The 19,777-nt window shown below is 33.4% G+C and overlaps 1 protein-coding gene across 1 annotated transcript; it reads left to right on the top strand.

Moving 5' to 3' along the window:
* Positions 1-4,385: 4,385 nt before the first annotated feature.
* On the top strand, positions 4,386-19,626 carry LOC115632574 (protein phosphatase 1 regulatory subunit 3B). The gene is made up of 7 exons (XM_030529795.1): positions 4,386-4,999; positions 5,407-5,612; positions 9,762-10,133; positions 17,032-17,238; positions 17,306-17,480; positions 18,532-18,669; positions 18,727-19,626. Exons 2-7 carry the CDS (start codon positions 5,521-5,523, stop codon positions 18,907-18,909), a joined length of 1,167 nt encoding a protein of 388 aa, XP_030385655.1. The 5' UTR covers positions 4,386-4,999; positions 5,407-5,520; the 3' UTR covers positions 18,910-19,626.
* Positions 19,627-19,777: the final 151 nt, after the last annotated feature.

Genomic DNA, 19,777 nt, shown 5'->3' with positions numbered 1-19,777 from the left:
TAAGAGTCACGCATTGCCGGCATATCACAAATGTACAAATGTATTTATGGGATGGGATGGCGGTGTGTGTGTGTGCGTGTGTTTTTGTGTGCACCGTAGGTAGTCGACGGAGCGATCCGCTGTCGCTGTCGCTGCCACCGCCACCGCCGCTGCCACTGCCTCCGACGCGCCGCCATGAGTGAATGTCATCAATGCACGCACGCCACACACACCATACTTTCTATGCAGCCGAGCTAGAGGTACAAAAACAACAAGAAATAGACTCGGGCGACAGTCTGAGGCAGGCTCAAGAGCGGGTAGGTAGGGAGGCCCGGGTCGGTCCGGGTCGGGTGCTCAGCTTTGTGCGTGGTCGCAACGGAAACCAAAGCCAGTTTAACAATCGAATCGCTCGCTGGGCCGATGTCGATGTGAAAATGTGGATGTGGACGTGAATGTGGGTTCGGGATGTGAGGCACTGCTGCCGCAACGTCACTTGAGTCGCATTTCATGTGGGTTTTCAATGGAAATAGTTGTTGATCAATTTAAACAATAGCATATAGTCGTGGTATTTGAGCGCTATAGTACAAAAAAAAAATGAAATCAATTTTGATTATCATTGTTGAGATACATACTTACGCCCATATATGGATATGCATAAAGTGAATTAAATAGCTGCTTTGCGCTTAATCTTTGAGCCATTAGGAACACCCGATCGAGTCGATTTAAAAGGGGATTGTGTGAAAAGGCTCTAACATGGGCACACTAATGATAAATGGTGGGTTTGATGGCGAACAGTGAAAAGATTCTACTATATTGGCCCTGTAATGAAAGGTAAGCAGAGAAGTAGGGGATGCTCAGAACATTGCTATTGGACTATTAAAAGCAAGTAAACTTTTTCATTAAAGTGTTCTTCAAAGCTTCTTGATCAGCAATAATTGATTATACATATATTTCATCTAACAAAATCTTTTTTGATAACTTATTAGTGATCATGTTTTGGATGATTACAAATGATGTGATCGCTAGGGTGTTAAATACTTTTGATGTTAAATATTTTTGTTGTTGATAAAGTACTTTGGTAACGGAACTACATATTTAATATGTAAAATTGATATTTGATTTTTATATTTATTTTTAATGGGCTTCTTTACTACACATTCTCGATTCCTAATCAGTGCTTTAATTTAAGAATAAATAACTAGATTATTAATTACTTCGGCTATGTGTGCTCGATCAGTGATCATTATCACCAAACTTAACACTGAATCCTTTTAATTATTCACATTTATATTATACTTATCAATTACACAAAAGAAACTTCATTTGTCCCAGCTTATAGTCTTCATTATTTTAATTAGTTTTCATAAAATATATTCTTTAAATAAAATTATAGAAATTTTATAAGGAAAAGCTTTGGACAAGAAAGTAATATCCTCCACATACTCCACCGTAGTTGGACTAGTTTTGTATTTTCCTCTTCCATTCTTGACGTTTTCCAAAAAAATATATTTCAGATTCTGGCAGCAATTAGATTGCAGAGTTGGACATAAAACTTAATATCGAAATTTCGTATTTGTTATGCCATCTTGAAATGATAATACATAGTACATTTTTTGTCAATAATTAAAAGCATTCATCTAAATCAGTTTATAGTACAGATAGATGTCAGTAATAAGTGAATGGTGCGTGACTGATATTTGATAGCTTTAATTTATATACGTTTCATGTTCTAGTTTTTGTGGGGCTTTTATTTATATTTAAAATATTTTAGAAACCAGTTTCTCTTTTAAATTCTAGCCTTTTTATTTATTTGAAAAGATTATTGTCTCTGTAAAACCTAGATCAACTGACTGGATGCCGAATAATATTCCCAAGTACTTCTTCGATATTTTTTATTTTATGTTTTTTTGCTCTATTTGCTTAAAAAAAATATATAATTTTTATACTTTTCTATGTTTAAGCTTTTTAAATTTTAAGTAATTTTAATTAATAAATAATATAAAATTGATCATATGGTGATAATTTCTTTTCGATGACTGATAGAGTTTTGAACGCATTTGAATCAACCAATATGCTCTTAAGTATGCAGTGCAGCGCATAAGAAAGTTGAGAGAGAGGTTGGGAGATGAAAGATCAACAAATCATAGCCACATAATGACAACTTTTACACAATGTGCCGACCTAAGTCTAATTGATTTAGAGTTGACAGTCCCACAAAAAGACTACACAATGATGTAGTAGCCATAAATTGGTAAAAGAAAAGCGTGGGTCTGAGTATAACATTAAAGACTGTAGACTGCAGTCTAGAGGTATTTTTTTTGTTGTACCTAATGAAAAAAAAAACCACTCAAGTCTGCCCTCATTATAGTAAGTGGTTAATGAGTGCTTTTTGGTAAGGCCGACCGACTACTACTAACGAGTTGCATTGATAGTAACAGTGATAAGGCTTGGGCACTTGCTAGTACTTATGTGTGTACATGTACATACTTGAGCGATAAAAGAACAGCTAATAAATGTCATGGTGCTCTAATGAGGCAACATAAGTGTTTAGTCATTGTCTGATTCTGAAAATAAACCAAAATCGAGTCAATATTTGGGAGGCCGCAGTCTAAACTTAGTGACGATCATTCGAGTGGGTCCGCCACTATAGAAAGCTGGCTTGGCAAAAAGCAAATATTAATTGTATGCACATACGGCGCTTAGTATGTACACATGTAAATTGTTCATCATTAAACACACATTATGTACATACATACATACATACATATGTCATAGAAATCGGGCTCACGCCTACTGCGTCGATCATGACTGTCAAGCCTGACATGTTGTGACTTTGTCTCGGACGCTTCAAACTAAAAACAAAACAATAACAATACATAAGCACATACTATACATACATAAGTAGCATTTAAACTAGTAACGGGCGCTTCCAATTGCTGCCTCCTCCTATCAATGCAAGCGCTACCAAGTAAATCAAACTGCACTCACCACTCGGTATGCTCAAAAATTACATATGTACATACACACAAATATTTATGTACGCTTCTCGGCTTGTCCGTCTGTGTGTGTGTGTGTGCGTGTGTATCAGCGCTCGCCTTGTGCTCAGGCGCTGAGCAAACTCTAGAAAGTGTTGGCAGTCAGCGGCGTCGACGCACAAACGATACACAGTGGTCTGAATACGATTTTTAATTACCTGAGAATCGATTTCCAAACATACTAAAATGGCAAAGATTATAGTTCATAATATAATTTATTAAAGCAAAGGTTTAATTTGTTTATGTTCCCATATTTTGGGGTGCATAAATACATATATTTTTCTTATTTATTTATAATTAAGATTAAAAGTTATTATAATGACAGATAAACTTAGGTAATCTAAGAGATAGCTACTTGGGCTAAAGCCAATAAAATCTAGATAATAATAGAGATATATAGACCATATTACATTATGTGATTTATTTGTATAGAGAAGCTCTAATAGAAACTAAGTAAATTTTATGTATTAAATTTGATATATATGGGTGAAGGTCAATTAAATTTCTTAATTGCTTTAAAAACTGAAATGAAATCAATTCATACTTGTATGACCACCAGATTGCGGTAGGAAATCTATTTTGTATAGCTTCATTTGATTATTCATGCACATACCTGTATGGATATATGAGTACATACATAGCTAAATCAAACTGCATTTTTATTTCTCAAGAGAAAAAAAAAATAAACTTGAAAATTAATGGAGTTCCGAACAGGCCTGATACTAACTACGTGTTATATTAATTTAACATCAATTGTTTGTATTTACTCGACTTTCAATTAAAATTATTTCTCTATTTATAAATCATTCTATACGTATTAATTTTTTTGTTTGTCAATTTTATTGAAATTTTTAATTAGAGTTAACAAAATTAAAACATTTGCATTTTTTGTCTTATAAATTAATATTTAATTGATAAAAATATTTATTATCATATTTAATGAATGAGCTATTCATTAATTTTTTAGATAGTCTAGCAAACGATATCCATTATCGTGGTTTTCAATGAAATATTTCCCTGGTTGTGTATTCCCTATAAATGATATTTTGTTTAAATATCAATAAAAAAAAGAGCAAACAAACATTTTTGAATAGTTTTTTTCAATACACAATTATTGAAATAGTTTGTTTTAATTGATTTAATATTGTTTAGAAGTTATTAACATGAAAAAAATTATTAAATAAATGAAAAACACAAAATTTATTTGAATATATTTTCCAGGTGATCATGCGGTCGATGAAAACGATTTCGGCACCACTGTGCGCCGCTGCGCTCAGTTAATTGAGCGGCTGCGGTCGACGCAGCCGGCAACTGGCCGGCCTGGCAGTGGCAGTCTTGACGGCAAGTTGCCATAACACGGCCAGATCATTCGTCTCTGCGTCAGCGAGGCGTACGGTTCACAGCACAGCACTTAGTGCAAAAGTAACAACAACACAGAGCCAACAGCACCAACAATAATAACAACAACTCAACGCATCGGCGTTGGCGTTAAGAGTGGCGGGCAACATTTTATAATAATTTAATTAAAGACGGAAACCGGCGTTGCAATCACATGCAAAAATACAACAAATTGTTAATAATAATAATTACAAAAAGTTGAATGAAGAAGTCACATACCTGGTTTTCCATACTCATCCATTATTTTTACAAGATCCGTTGTGTGCGTGTCGTTCTCGTGTGCAGTTGTGTGCGTTAAAAATAAAAATATATTTTAAATAAATAAGAAAAAGTCTGACGCGTTGCCTGTGCATGAACAGCCCGCGTGATATTTTTGCCTTTGGAAAAATGAAAATGCTTGTATAAGAGAGAAGCAAAGAAGAAATCAGAAGGCAGAAACTGCAAAAAAAAAAATTCAAAGTGATCATAAAAAAGTTCCTTAAACAAAAAAGAAAAGAGAAAAACGGCGCAGCCAGACAGACAGGGAAGGGAAGAGAAGAGAAGAAGGCAAATAAACTAAGAAGTCAGCGGCAGTTTAACAACTAACGGTAAGTTCATCAATAATAACAATAACAACAAGAAACACAATGAAAACAGAGTTAGAAAATAAACAAATGCAGGACAGCTTTAAATTTCTATAATCAGACAATGCACCCCAGAACAAATCTTGAATAATGTCCACTTATATACTTACATATGTACATATACATGTATGTATTTAAGCATGCATATATGTATGTATTTCTATGTATGTATATACATTTATATAGGCATTACATCAAATTGCAGGTACATGGAGCATTTCATAAACAAAATTTCCAGCAGGCAGCCAACTGTTAAGAATTTTGTTTACCGCACGCAATTAAAATGCTGGCACTTCAAATCAAATGTTTATACAAGTAATACATAAGTAATTACTACATATACAAATATTTTCCTCTATTAACTTTTACAGTTTACCCGCCGCACATACTAGTACATACACACATACGAACTATAATAGTTCCTTGTTCTAAGCTCAAGTCAAGTAAAGCCAGCCGCAGCCATTGCTCAGCAAAAGGTCTATAAAATGATTTCGCACAGTCCACCCATATTCAGTCACAGTCCACCCGTTAGTTTCCTAGCGGACTACATGAGCGGTCATCAGCGTCCAGCATTGGGGTAAGTTTACAATTTTATAATTTTCCCAGACACGAGTACCACCTAAGTGGGCCATACAGCCAATTTATTTAACAAATAAATTGATTTCACTTACAAATAACCATTGAGGGGCTCTTGCCGAAAATTGAAGAACTTAATCAACAGCAACAGTCAGGTCAATCAAGATTGATTAACTGCCGATAGCTTTATTAAATATCGAGCACCCTACGTCGTTGCAATAACTTCGTTATGGCTGCTATCTTCACATAAGTGTTGTGGTGCGAGACAGCTCAAAAGTACGTGTTTAATAACAAGTTTCATTCACTTAATATCTTTTTTTTTTTTAAAGAAGTATTTCTGACAAGAAACAAAAAACTTTTGCCTTATGATCATGAAAAGCTGCAACGCTCTGAACGTTTCCGCTGTTGAAACAAATGTTTTCATTTTCAAAATTACAGCAGCTGAGCATTTTTTGAAACATGAAACAGGGAAGCAGCATTTGAAACTCTTTGATCCTCATTTCCCAAAAGATCCATTTGTGATTGACAAGCATAGTAATTATAGAATAGTTTCGTTTTTCATTTCAAACTCTAGGAAATGTTTTCTTATAACAGCTTTTGAAACTTCTAAGAAATTGTTCAAATATTTTGAATCATTTTAACAATTTGATCGCGTTTATGAAAAAATAGAGAAAGCATTAACGAAAAGATGTTAATTTGAAGAACTTCAATAAATTGATTTTTTAGTTATACATTTAATTTGAGATTATATCAAGTAATAACAAATATTAATCTTTGATTCAGTTGTAACGCGTTCAAAATCTTTCTGAAACAACAATAGAAAACCCATTAATTAGAACTATTTTAAGATCAAGTTATTTACATAAAAGCGGAATAATTAATTTTTGAAAACCATCCTTTCCTTATAGCCGCTTGAAATAATGATTTATTTTAAAATTTTTAATACAAAATAAATGTGTAACTAACACGAAATGCAGAAAACATTAAAAAATTTTTGGAACTTGATGGTTTCTATGAATAAGATATATATAATTCAACAAAATCAAGAATTGAAAGAGTTTCAAAACAATACAAATAAATGAGAAAGAAAAAACCTCAATACTAGTAGTTTTGAAAGTTTTAAAAATTGAGCATTTTTACGTAGTACTTGAAAGCCTTGTTTTGTCCTTTTATAATGAATTCAAGGAGTGCATTTTTGATGTACTCCTACAATATCCGTCTCAAGGTAGTTGTAATAAATTTAGAAGTTTCTTTGAAAGTTCTCCAAATGGTGCATTTTTTAGTGGAGTGCAATAGTCTATATTGTACCTTCTATTTATTAGCTTTTTGCAATTACTGTTTTGTGATATTATTACAATGTAGATATGATATAAAAAATCGCGTTAAAGGCTCAGTTTATAGTCGATCGTTTTGGGATGAGTACAATGCCATCAATACATACATATATTTAGATATACTGTATAACCGAATCCTCACCTGGACCTATTCGAATGCATCAATAAAAAAAAACATTGAAATGGAATATAAAGACAATTATAAAGACAATACATTAATTAATAAAAAAATACATATGTTTCTGAAATATAGGTTAGCAACCTTAAATGTATGGCTTGCCTGGCATACAAATAACAATAACAAATACAAATAGCTAGGAGAATTTCAACAGAACTTAATGGAGCTACATAAGTATGTCTGTAATTTGTTTGTTTACATCGGAACTAAACACATAACCATGCTGTGAATCAATTGTATATTGAGTATAATTTAATGAATTTCTGTTTCGAAACAAAACAAATGGAAGAAATGGAGAAACACCTGTGCATATATATAAGTACAGATGTACCATATAGTAGAACCCCAAAAGCAAGGCCGGAATAATTGTAAAGAAAAGCGAGAAATGTTTATAGCAGAAACGCATTTTTGTACTACTATATAGTAATATATGTATATATGTATCTATATTTTTAAGTATTCCAAAGCACTAAAAATATGCTCTCTCACATCGGTTGACAACAGAAACAAAACAGAAGAGAGCTGGCCGCGCTTTATTTGCAAATTGGAAATCATTCAAGATCAAGGCAACAAACGCCGCAGACCAAAACAAAACAGTCCACACATAGGCTTTGGATGCTGGTACTGCCGAGTACACGAGTACAGCACATGACGCTGATAGATGCTAAGATCTGGGGGTCTGCCTGGCGGCAAAAAAAATTCGCGTGGCGCTTCAGAGAATTTGTTTTTTTTTCTCCGCGCAATACACGCGCTAAGTATTATGAGAAATGGTGACAAATGACTCGTACGCCTGGGTTTGGCAGCTCTTGACGCAATTGATTTCATTTATTATATGATTGCGTATAAATATTTGCAGGTCCATTGCTTGCACAAGCGTTAAATGCAGCTGTCAAATATATTTTTGATGACACGCCTTGAAAGATAAATGCATATTTAATATATAGGTTAGCAAACTGAATTTTCAAAATGAAACAAATTTAGTAAAAGAACACTCTTGCGTCGGAATACACACAGCGGATAGAAAAATATATTTATATATTAACATTATAGATATAGACATAACTCAAGGAAATGATATAGTATAAGAAATATTATATAAAGGCAGAAGACTCATAGAAAGTTTGCTGGAATATAAACAGAAAATAGACATTTGAAATGAATTTATTTGCATTAGAGGGTGTAGTAAAACAGTTCATATAGTGGAATTACATTTCTTACTACCTGTAACAGTTTTGCTACCTTATGTAACTCGAGATCTATTAAGGTTACAAGCTCAGAACTCATTTTAACAAAAGTAAAACTATAGGAATATTTAAAAAACATTTTTTGTAATAATAAATTAATAATTCATTGGAACCGATTGATACTTACAAATTTGGTTATATAATAAAAATAAAAAACACTAAAATATTAAGAAAGAAACGTATGCCATCTTTAGAACCTACGCTAATCTCAAGTATTTCCTGTATAACAATAATAATCCTTAAAATTTCGAAGAACATGAAACATAGTAAAATCAATGTCAAATTTAATTTCGAAACTGGAATTCCAAACTTCTTAGGTTCTATAAGGTTAATAATAGAAAGAATTATTATTCACTACATATTGAAAAGACAGATAATACACGAAGGGATGGTCATTTTAAAGGATACACAAATCGAATATCTGTAAAAGTTCAGTCAAGGTTTTTGACACTCAATGTAACGGGCTTGAAAACACACAATATATTTGCGAATCACATTGAAGATTAAGCCATACATATTACTCAAGTAACTCAAGTGCCGGACAGGTTGTTGACTTACAATTGGAAAGGCAAAGTATTTAGGAGCTCGTACAGCCAATTCCTAACAATAGAAGCTTGTCAAACAGTAAAATCAATGAATAAACTACAATTTTCACATTTCTTAGCTGAACTATAGTTTAGTCTGGGGCGTAGTTCAAACCTCTTGGATATTAAGTATGATTAGAGAACCTTGAACTAACACAGAAATTCGGAAATGTGAAAAACTACGCAAATGATTCAACGAAAAGTTGCAAAATGTTGTCTATGTCAGAAACTGTCATAAAAGTTGCCAAAAATAGCGAATAGCCAGTTGTATAATATTTTCGAATCTCTTTAATGAATCATTAAGATTTCTAATGCGCACAACCAAAATAAACACAAATACTAAACTGACTGCCTTTCCAAATACATATATGTATATACAAGTAGTATAGTATCTGTTGAAATCAAGTGCAGAGGTCGGGAATATTGTCAACTAGCGCAATAAACGGGAGTAAGATGAATATACTCGCATGTTTGCTTATCAATAATGAAGCTGAAATGCCGAGTGTTTTGTGTTGAATATAAATATGTTTGTTTGTTTGTGTTTGTGTGTGCTTAGTGCACATAATAGGGAACAATGGAATGATAAGTATACGCAATGTGTTATCACATAAAAATAAGAGAGATAGAAGCAATACTTCCTATCAGACTGATAAAAAGTGAAAACAAATGAAAAGTAAAAGTTTCAAGCAGCATTTCAAGCAGCTGGTCAATCATTTAGGCTCCTTTGTATAGTGTAGAGTTTTCTTTTGTGATTAAGATTTAAACGGCTGATGCCTAATAGACTGCTTCTGTTCTTGATTCGTCTTCCAGTTACAATGAGGAAGCCAACAGAGCATCACGCTATTGCCGACCCCAAGTGATAACACTTGCCTCAAAAGCCATGGTCAACAATGCCTTCAACACGGCCTCCGCAATGCAGCAGCAACAGCAGCAGCCCTCTCCGAAAGCTGCCACTGCCAATGTTGGAGCCACACCCCTGGGCTTTGGCTCTCGTTCGGGTCGCAGCTATTTGGAACGCATGATGTCGGCGCCAATGCTCAACAAACAGCCCAAATCGTGCCTCAGTCGTAAATCCTGCCTGCACCAAGGCAACAACTCCGAAAACAGCGAATCCCAGACAGATAGCGATGTCACAGATAGCAGCAGCAGCGATGGAGATGGTGCCGCCAGCTGCGAACAGAGGTGAGTCTGTTTATACCGGTATTATGGGCGGGATAACGGCTAGGCTTGCATAAGCCGTAGTATCCTGAGACCACCTCCATTCGATTTGTGTATGTGACCGCAAACGATTGCTGCAACAGCCAACGAAGGTTCAAACACTTTGACGTCAGTTTAAGACAATGGCGCCATTTAGATCTTACCGCAATCTGAACTACATCGGCTGAGTGGGAGAGAGATTTGTAGCTGTGGTTGACAGCTGTGGCTAACAAATGAGTCTAATCCGCACAGTTGTCGAATGAGATACAATGGCTTAGTGTTAAAGATAAGGGAAGACTACGGAGGCATTAGTCAATGAAGTTACAAACACGCCAGATTCAAGATATTTCCTGCCTAATCTGGTGAGGTTTAAGGGTTGGGTAATAGAATTCATTCGATTGATATGAAAGGTCTCAGAAGCACAAGTTTTACAGTGAAGAGCACTAAAATGTTCCATTTATGGGTATCTCTGTTTCTAAAATTAGTTAAAATATTCAAACGTGTACAAATTACATTTTAGGAATGCCCACCTTTTTTCAGGGATTTTCTATGATTTTATATAATTATTGATGTGAAAAAATCAATTCATTTTTGAACACTCAAGCTATGATTCAAATAAATCGAAAGGTGCAAAAAGGGCAAAAGTCCTTAACACTCAAAATAAGTTCAATCGAAAAGGTATATTGGTTGGGTAATAGAATCCATTCGATTGATATGAAAGGTCTCAGAAGCACAAGTTTTACAGTGAAGAGCACTAAAATGTTCCATTTATGGGTTTATTTGTTTACAAAATTAGTTAAAATATTCAATCGTGTAAAAATTACATTTTAGGAATGCTCACCTTTTTTCGGGAATTTTCTATGATATTATATAATTATTGATGTGAAAAAATCAATTCATTTTTGAACGTTCAAGCTATGATCAAAATAAATCGAAAGGTGCAAAAAATCTTTAACACTTACTAATAAGTTCAATCGAAAAGGTATAATATTTTAGGTATAATTTGGAAACTGTATAAAGTATCATATTCTTATGCTAAGAACTTCAAAACTTGTGCAGTATTTTTTCCATTTAGCGAAAGTTGAAGAGTCTGTATACACGATGTCAAATTAAATTCTCAATGCGTTTTACATTAAATAGGAATTGAAGAGTTTCCGTGCACGTTTTTCAAATATTGCCAATAGCCTTGACCTTTCACTTTATTGATTGGCCAAAATAGCAAGCAAATTCCTTTGTCTATATCTAGATATGTATGTATATATGCATATAGATCCAAATTAAGCAACGTTTGTTACTGACTGACTGAGTTCTACTTGGCTTAAGACCAGAAAAAGGCAACAATTAGCAAAACATTTATTTTGGCAACTCTTGAACTCTCGAACGTCACAGAAAGCGCATGGCAGATGGCGATAGAAGAGGAAGTGTGAAAATGTACAAAAAAGTAAACAATATATTTATTGTATAATATTATTTTAATATATTTGAAAATTGAAGGCATTTTCGAAGCGAAATTAATGAAAAAAAAAGAAAACAAATAAACGTCCTGCAAAAAATGTATTTGCGAAATCTCGCAACAAATGTGAACAGCCAACACGCCACTGCCAGATATAGTATACGAGTATACATAGTATTAATCAGATATAAAAAAAAAAATGTAGCACACACATAAATTAAGGCAAACCAAGCCAAAATGCATTTAGTATAAATACGTGTAAGCTGTTCAAAACATGGCGCCAGTTTAACTTTTTGCGTTGTGCGGCTTTTAATTTCATTTTCGATAGAGAGCGAAACATTATCTATATAATATCAAAATAATATACAACAATGCATATATAGGCAGGCCGTAGCACAATGTCAGCAACCGCGCTTTCAAATTATTACACTCATCAATGGAAATTTTTGTAATATGTATATATCATTTTGTTTTGGGGGTAAAAACATTTGCAGCACTTCCTCTTTTCCGACCAGAGCATCTGCACTTGAATTTGACATTTTCAAAATGTCTAAAAATATAAAATGGAAAGTGCACAAGGCGTACAAGCAGACAAAGATAGATACAGACCGACAGAGACACACGATCAGCTAAGTGCAATACCTAAATACATATGTACTTGTACATACCCGTATGCATATAGCAGCACTATTTTTGATTGGGTAATGTCTAGTATAAACCAAGCATAGTGTGGCGTAGTGTTTTTATTTACATAACGCAGTGATTTTTTTGAGCTGTAGCGGCAGTGCTTGAATAATTTTTGTGGTTGCGTATACATTGTCTCAGTATTCCAACATGAAAATGCACTGAGAGAGAAGCAGACCAGAGAGAAATGAAAAAAATGCAACAGTTTTTGTTTTGAAGCAATCCATATACAAAACCTAACTCATGTAACTCAGTTATTTGATGCTCTAGAAACTTCAGATTTTATACATAGCTTCAGAATAAGCAAATGGAAAAGGTAGAAAGAAATTTTATAGAAAATTTTAAGCTGTTGGAACAAGAAACGAGATTAATAAATGATATAGGCATCAAAAACAACATTTTCATTTAAATTTTAGAAATATGAATTACTAAATATTTAAAATACGCATAATTTAATAACTTCTAAAATTCTCAAATTAAATTTTGCACAAATAATATTTGGCGCTAAATAGGCGCTATAATGTCAAAGCTTTCATTAGATGTCACTTTTAATAACCTTCTGAGAAACGTGAACAGCGTGAAACAAAATTTGCCGACCACGCCAAGGCCAAGAAATAATTAGCCTAGACGCATGATTGTGTGTGAGCATTGAGAAAAATTCTTTTTTTTTCGGGTGTAAATCTACATTGACTAAAAATATTTCAACATTACAAGCTTGTCGACGGCAAACATACATATGTATGAAAGCTATATAGACAGATGCCCGACTGTGCATGCAGCGATCACGTGAATTAGCCTGCTGGTGTGGCAATTGAAAAAATGTAAAAATGTTGGCGCCCATTGAAAATCTGTAAAATATTTGACATGTTGTATGGCGCTGAACTAAATAGTATCTGTACTAATATTCTTCTTTTATTTTATCTTTTATTTTATAAATTCATTCTTTGACTAATATACACGCCTACGCACAATAGAGGGAAAACTATTTTCGTCTGCAAACTAATGAACTTTGGATTCTAGAGAAAAAAGCTAGCGAGAAGAAATTCAAATGAAATGACAGACAAAATGCGGAACCTAGGGCTTGTCGCAATCAATAAGCCCTACAAGGCTGTTGTAAAGGTCGCAGACTACATAATTACAAGATGCCAATATGTCGGAAATGTAAAAGACCGCACAAGGTCTTGGCACACAAATTATAGTATATTAGAGGGGTTGTCGACATTTCGTTTTATTTTGTGTGGGCATGTATTTATAAATTAAAGGTGAATCGAACTCGCCAGTGATATGAATTGGATAATTGGACATTGAAGAAACTTAACTAAAAGACGACAATTTGAATTCATATTTTCATCAAAATGCAAGCGTTTAATCTTGTGTTGAATGTGATATAACTTCTGCTATAAATGAACCTCGAAGCTCATTTAACACTCTGGTTAAATGAATGCACTAAACTCGTTTCTTCATCTTCTGCGTGTGCGATGCATATTGAACGAATAAATTTTTAATGACTTTTTAATTTTTCTGTTGCCTTTTCACATTGTATTTTTATTGTAAATGTAAATGTCCCTCAATGCAAGGTAAATGAAAACCGGACCCCAAAATATCTGCCTGGCATACGAATTATGCATATTTTTTCTGTAAATACATATTAACGAGCGACAGCCAAAAGAAAAAAAAAGAGTTGAAAAGATCTGTAGAGATGAAAAGAGTTCCATGTTAACACGTTTCACGCCTTGCATGTTGGTCTACATGTTGGCCCATAAAATACAGAGTTGACAGCCAAAATAGTAAAAGAAAAACTATGTAAATTTTTAAGCTGTCTGTTCACGTTTTTCCTTAATTTCGGTTAACAGTTGACACGTCCACAACATGAAAGCGTTAAAAATAATAATAAAAACAAAGGGGGGGAAGAAAACGAGACCTGTCTTCGGTGCGACCACAGAAATAAAAAAAAAATTAAATAAAAAAAATCGATAAGCAAGCAGGCCGTAGAAGGCGGCAGCGAAACCTGTTGAAGAAAATGCATCAGGCGAGCCCCGTTGCCAGAGCAGAGCACGCCCTGAATGCGTGATCATCGATTGCCGGCTATAGCTGTCGCTGTTGCTGTTGTGGTGGTACGATCGCCTGAGTCTATATAGTAGACTTGACTAGCCAGCCAAACGAACATTCGTTTGATATCGACGACAACAGCGCCGATGGTGGCTAATAAACTCAGCCAATAGTCGCCCAACAACAACAGCAATCCTTGGCATTTATACATATGCTTTTTGTATATTTAGACTGATGCGTTTTTGTTTGCAATTCATTAAAGCTGCAAATATATACATACATATGTATATACTTGTATGTGCATAAATATGTACGAGTATATAATCGGCACATACAAGTATAATCGTATATGAAGACCAATTTTCCATTAAAACGCGCCCCTGAAAACGTTTTAGTCATTCAACTTGCTGCCGCACGCAAAGAGATATCTTATCATATAATACCCATTATAATCTTATCGGTGGTGCATTTTTAAATAAAGTTACAAGAAAAAATGAGAAACCTTAAAATACTTGTGAGGATTATCAAATCTTAATATATAATTTTAATTGCGGAAATTATACGGCAATATAAATATTTCATCACAGGAAGCTTTAAAACTCCTTTGGGAGAAATTATAAATAATGATGATAATAAATAATTGCTAAATAGATATGTAGACAGTTAAATACATAGATAGTGTGTAAATGAAGTATACTTGTATGTAGATCGACAAAATGATGGATGAAACAATTGATGACTGATCGATAACTTTAAAAATGATAGATATGTAGCACAAGATAAAATAGGAAACAGCAGAAATGACAGCAAGATATATGAAGATAAGAAAGCCGTTAGATAGATAGAAAGATTAATAGCAAAATAAATATGTAGAAAGATAAATGAACAGATAGATGAATAGTTGATCCATGCACAGATATGGATAGTAGATAAATAAATAGACAGATATATACAAAATAAAAAGTTACATTGGTTGATGAAAATAAGATGAAGATCGATAAGTTATAGATTTTGGATGGACAGATAAGCTTTATATATCTGTAGATAAATATATGGATCAATTTATAGATAAATATATACCTACAAAATTCAGATAAAAAATTTAAAATGCAAAACAAGTTAATGAGTCTTGACTGATTGCTGCCTAAATATATTGAACCGGAAATTCAATTATAGATAAATTTATTGATAAATATATACCTAAATGATAAAAGTTCAGAAATCAGAAATATTAAAAAATTCAGATATAAAATTGAAAATGCACAACAAGTTGTAGTTCTTGACTGATTGCTGCCTAAATATATTGAACCGTAAATTCAAACAAATCCTCCTCTCAATGAGCAAAGTAAAACCAGGCTAAGTATCACCGATCTGAGTCCATATGCATTATATATAGATGCATTTTGATGGATCAATATTTCTTGGCATTTATCCCGCATCAATTGTTATAGATCTATTCGATTGAATCCTCATGCATGCCAACACAGAAAACAAAAGTATGGTAGCTATAAATTATAGAAAACACAATGTCCAAATATTTATGTGATTTTTCTGAAATTTATATCTAGAAATTACCTAAGCGCAGAAAATTGTGATATATTTTATGGGCCGAGGTGAGTTGTTCTAATTGCCTTTTAGATCTTGGTTGACATAAAATTAATGTGTTGCGGAATGTTATTAATTCGCAGCTAAGCGAATGCATTTATATTCCCTCTGTATTTTGGAAGATGGGCGTGGTTTATTTACACTTCATCAGAAATCGTGGGAGTAGTTTCCTCGCAGCCCAAGAAAATGGTGGGCGAAGATTTTCGCGTTATTTTCTTTCTCTTTGCCAAAAAAGAAAGATTGTACGTGACGACCGAAAATAGAAAAACACACATGACTTTTAAAAATTTCTTAGACTGTAGAACGCCGGCGATATAATGACGCGGTCATCTGTACTAAATATATAGTATAACTAACTAAATAGACAAAAACCAAAAAAAAAAGAAAAATTGTTTAAAAAATTTTAGCAAGTTGTTTTGGCTGTCTTTTCAGTATTTAACAGGCGAATGGAAATTTCTTAATTATTGTCACATTAGCTCATAAATTAGACCACATGGTATTTGGGGTTTGTTTTTCAAGCAGTATCGTATGTTTAATTGTAAATCCTAAATGCCAAATTACTGGCCGTAGTCAACATTTGCGCAACTTTGGTAGCCACGCGCAGCCAATTGGCAGCACAAAAAAGCCAAAATGTTGGCCAGCCCTTTCAGCTGACAATTCAAAAGATAGACAACGGAAAAAATTAAAATACATACTATAAAAAAAAAATGTCACGGCGCAGATACTAGAACACTAAATAAACAAGAACATAAACACACTAGAAATATCAAATAAAAGAATACATATACTTAGTACAAAAAGTTTGTTGTATTTTTCTTGTGCGATGATGTGATGAGCACATTAAAAAGTCAACGACTTCAGATTGCAATTCCCAACCTAATGGAATGCCGAATGGGGGGCTGTTAAGCTACTACTTATAGCTGATAAAGCCTAGTCCGGGGAGTCGCTTTTTATTATGGGTTCAAGGTTGGATTGCCGATTTTAAATAGCCACAAGGTCTTAGTGCTCAAAAATTCAAGTTCAAACATTGCAAGATTATTTTTATTATACAAGTACATTACTAATAATATGTATTTTTTCTATCTTTTACAGTCACACACGCAAGAAGCACGTCATCTTTGCCGATGATGAGGGACACTCGCTGACAGAGGTGCGAGTTATGTCGGAGCCTTCAAATGTGCCACCCTATTGGAGTGTCAAGTTTTTAGAGCAGATAACACAAGGACTGGTCAGTCCGCATCCGGCCGATCAATGGACCGTCGATTTTAAGCAACCGGCATCCGATTATCTCACATTTAGGTGAATACGAAAAACCGATCTTTAAAATCAAAATTCGCTAATTTAAATAAAAACCCCTTCTGTTTAGACAAAAGATCGAACGCGACTTTGTGTCGCTAGAAAATGTCATTGTCAAGGACGAGGAGTCCATAGTAGTCGGCACCGTCAAGGTCAAGAATGTTGATTTCGAAAAGGAGATTATTGTGCGTGTCACTTGGGATGACTGGAAGAGCCAACAGGATATATTTTGCACATTTGCTCGGGTAAGTCAAGGAGCTATATAGTATTTAAAATGTTACTTAACATCCGCACTTAGGAAGCAAATCTTTTGTCATATTTAAGAAATTCACAGACAGGTCTCAAATAATTTCATAATCATTCTTCAAGTTGAAGACTATGATTTCTAGTACTATATATATTTCCGGCATTTCTAGCATTTTCAAATTTATGGAAATACAAAAATATTATAAATATTCTATTCATGCTAATTGTTGGAAACATCTGTTTCTAAAACCAATCCTAAAATTAATTTTTATATCAATTTACGATACTTTCCTTATTTAAACTATCAAATTTTTGAACTCTTCAGTTTTCGTAAATTTAGGTATCTTTTAATAAATTATTGTGAAATAGTGAATGGAACTTCCCATTAATTAATAAATATTATAAATATTCTATTACTGCTAATTGTTGTAAGCATCTGTTTCTAAAAATCATTTTGATTTCTTCTCGTTACGAAATCATTTTTATAACAATCTACGTTATTTGAAACTAACAAATTTTTAAATTCTTCAGATAACGAAAATGTTGGTATTTTTTTATGAATTGTTGTGAAATAGTGAATGGAACTTCCCGTTAATTTATAAATATTCCATTCAAGCTAATTGTTGTAAACATCTGTTTCTAAAAACATTTTGATTTCTTCTCGTAACGAAAAAATCCTTCAATTAATTTATATAACAAATTAGGATATTTCCTTTATTTAAACTATCATATTTTTGAACTGTTCAGAACTCTAAAATTTTGGTATTTTTAAAATGAATTTTTGTGAAATAGCAAATGGAACTTCCCGTTAATTTATAAATATTATCAAATTTTTTAACTCTTCAGTTTTCGAAAATTTTGGTATTTTTTGAAGTTTTTTTTGTGAAATAGTGAATGGAACTTCCCGTTAATTTATAAATATTATAAATATTCTATTCATGCTTATTGTTGTGTTTCTAAAACAAATTTTGATTTCTTCTCGTAACGAAAAAATCTGCTTTTCTTTTTGTTTTGCACAGTTCTAATTTAGTATATTTTTCTATATTATAGGCCTATGGACTCGCAACTTGCGCACACGTTGTCTTTGACACATTCTCCTTCAAGATCACGCTGCCGCCCTCATCGAAACGCCTGGAATTTTGCATATGCTATCGCACCAAGGACAAGGAATATTGGGACAATAATGATGTAAGTTCTAAAAATGTGCTTTAAAAACTTACAATCTAAAAAATATACTTTCTACAGGGCAAAAACTATACCATCAGCAAACGTTCGCCCTTTTACTACAACGCTCTCTCCCCCTACGATATGAATAATAGTCGAGGTCCTTGTCGACAAACGGGACGCTCCACTCTAACCGATGCTTTGTCCAAGGAACAGGATAAACAGAATACCTGGAATGCAGAGCCATGTACACCATATTGGTAGAGTCTCGTGGATGGTATGCGAGTATTTTTGCAAGCAAGAGCAAAGTTCTGTGTATAGGGCGGGTGGGGCAGTTCAATGGAATTGATTTCCACCAAAATTTATCAAACATTTTACCCAAATGAAATTCAAACATTACGAATTGTGATTTAGGTGCTACTGCAGATGGGAATCTGTGGAGCACACAGCTTCAAATTGTACTGGAATATTGTTGACTCAAAAGCTTAGATCAGCAATTAGAAAAGAGAACAAACTTCATTATTTCAGAAACGTTACCTTGAACTTGTGGTTTTTATAAGTGCAATCAAACAGAAACTACTTGAATAGAAAACTCAGCGAGAAATTTTGTTTTACAAAAACCGATTTCATGGAATTTTTTAGCGCATATCTCCTCTATCTATCTATATACTATACATATATACGTATAAAAATGAAAAAGTGTTGTATGTTTGATTGTGCCAAACGATTTTTTTCTTCAATTGTATTTTATATTTGCCTGTGTATGCCTGTGTGATTGTCTAACAAAAATTTCTGTACATTATGTTCTTCGATATTAGATTTATAATACAACAACAACAACTACAACATTAACACAGCGTGCGATCCAAGCAAACCATTGTTTCGAAATTTATTTTTTTACAAAACAAAACAAAAACCTTAAAGAAAACAAAAATAAAAATGCAACAAAAAAATATAACTACACCCGATTATATCATATTATGCCATACATGTGTATTTTATAAAAACTAGCCCTTAAGTTTTGCCTCGAAAATGTTTGATTTTGATTTTATTTTCGTGAATTTTTTTTGGGTTATTTGAAACGCTAAGACTGAAATGGCTTGTTGAGGAGTAAACACGTCTGCAATACATA

This window comes from Scaptodrosophila lebanonensis, unplaced genomic scaffold, assembly GCF_003285725.1.
Source record: "Scaptodrosophila lebanonensis strain 11010-0011.00,11010-0021.00 unplaced genomic scaffold, SlebRS2 tig00001415-arrow-pilon, whole genome shotgun sequence".
Taxonomy (NCBI): Eukaryota; Metazoa; Arthropoda; class Insecta; order Diptera; family Drosophilidae; genus Scaptodrosophila; species Scaptodrosophila lebanonensis.
Note: the sequence above shows the minus strand (reverse complement) of the source record. Positions and strands in the feature narration are given on the sequence as shown.

What these genes read in the sequence shown, in the direction of transcription:
- LOC115632574 (XM_030529795.1), top strand. Translation starts at nt 5,521, where the DNA reads ATGATTTCGCACAGTCCACCCATATTCAGTCACAGTCCACCCGTTAGT. An exon ending in GCCGCCAGCTGCGAACAGAG is followed by an intron (nt 10,134 to 17,031) that starts GTGAGTCTGTTT and finishes TATCTTTTACAG; the next exon opens with TCACACACGCAAGAAGCACG. An exon ending in TATTTTGCACATTTGCTCGG is followed by an intron (nt 17,481 to 18,531) that starts GTAAGTCAAGGA and finishes TCTATATTATAG; the next exon opens with GCCTATGGACTCGCAACTTG.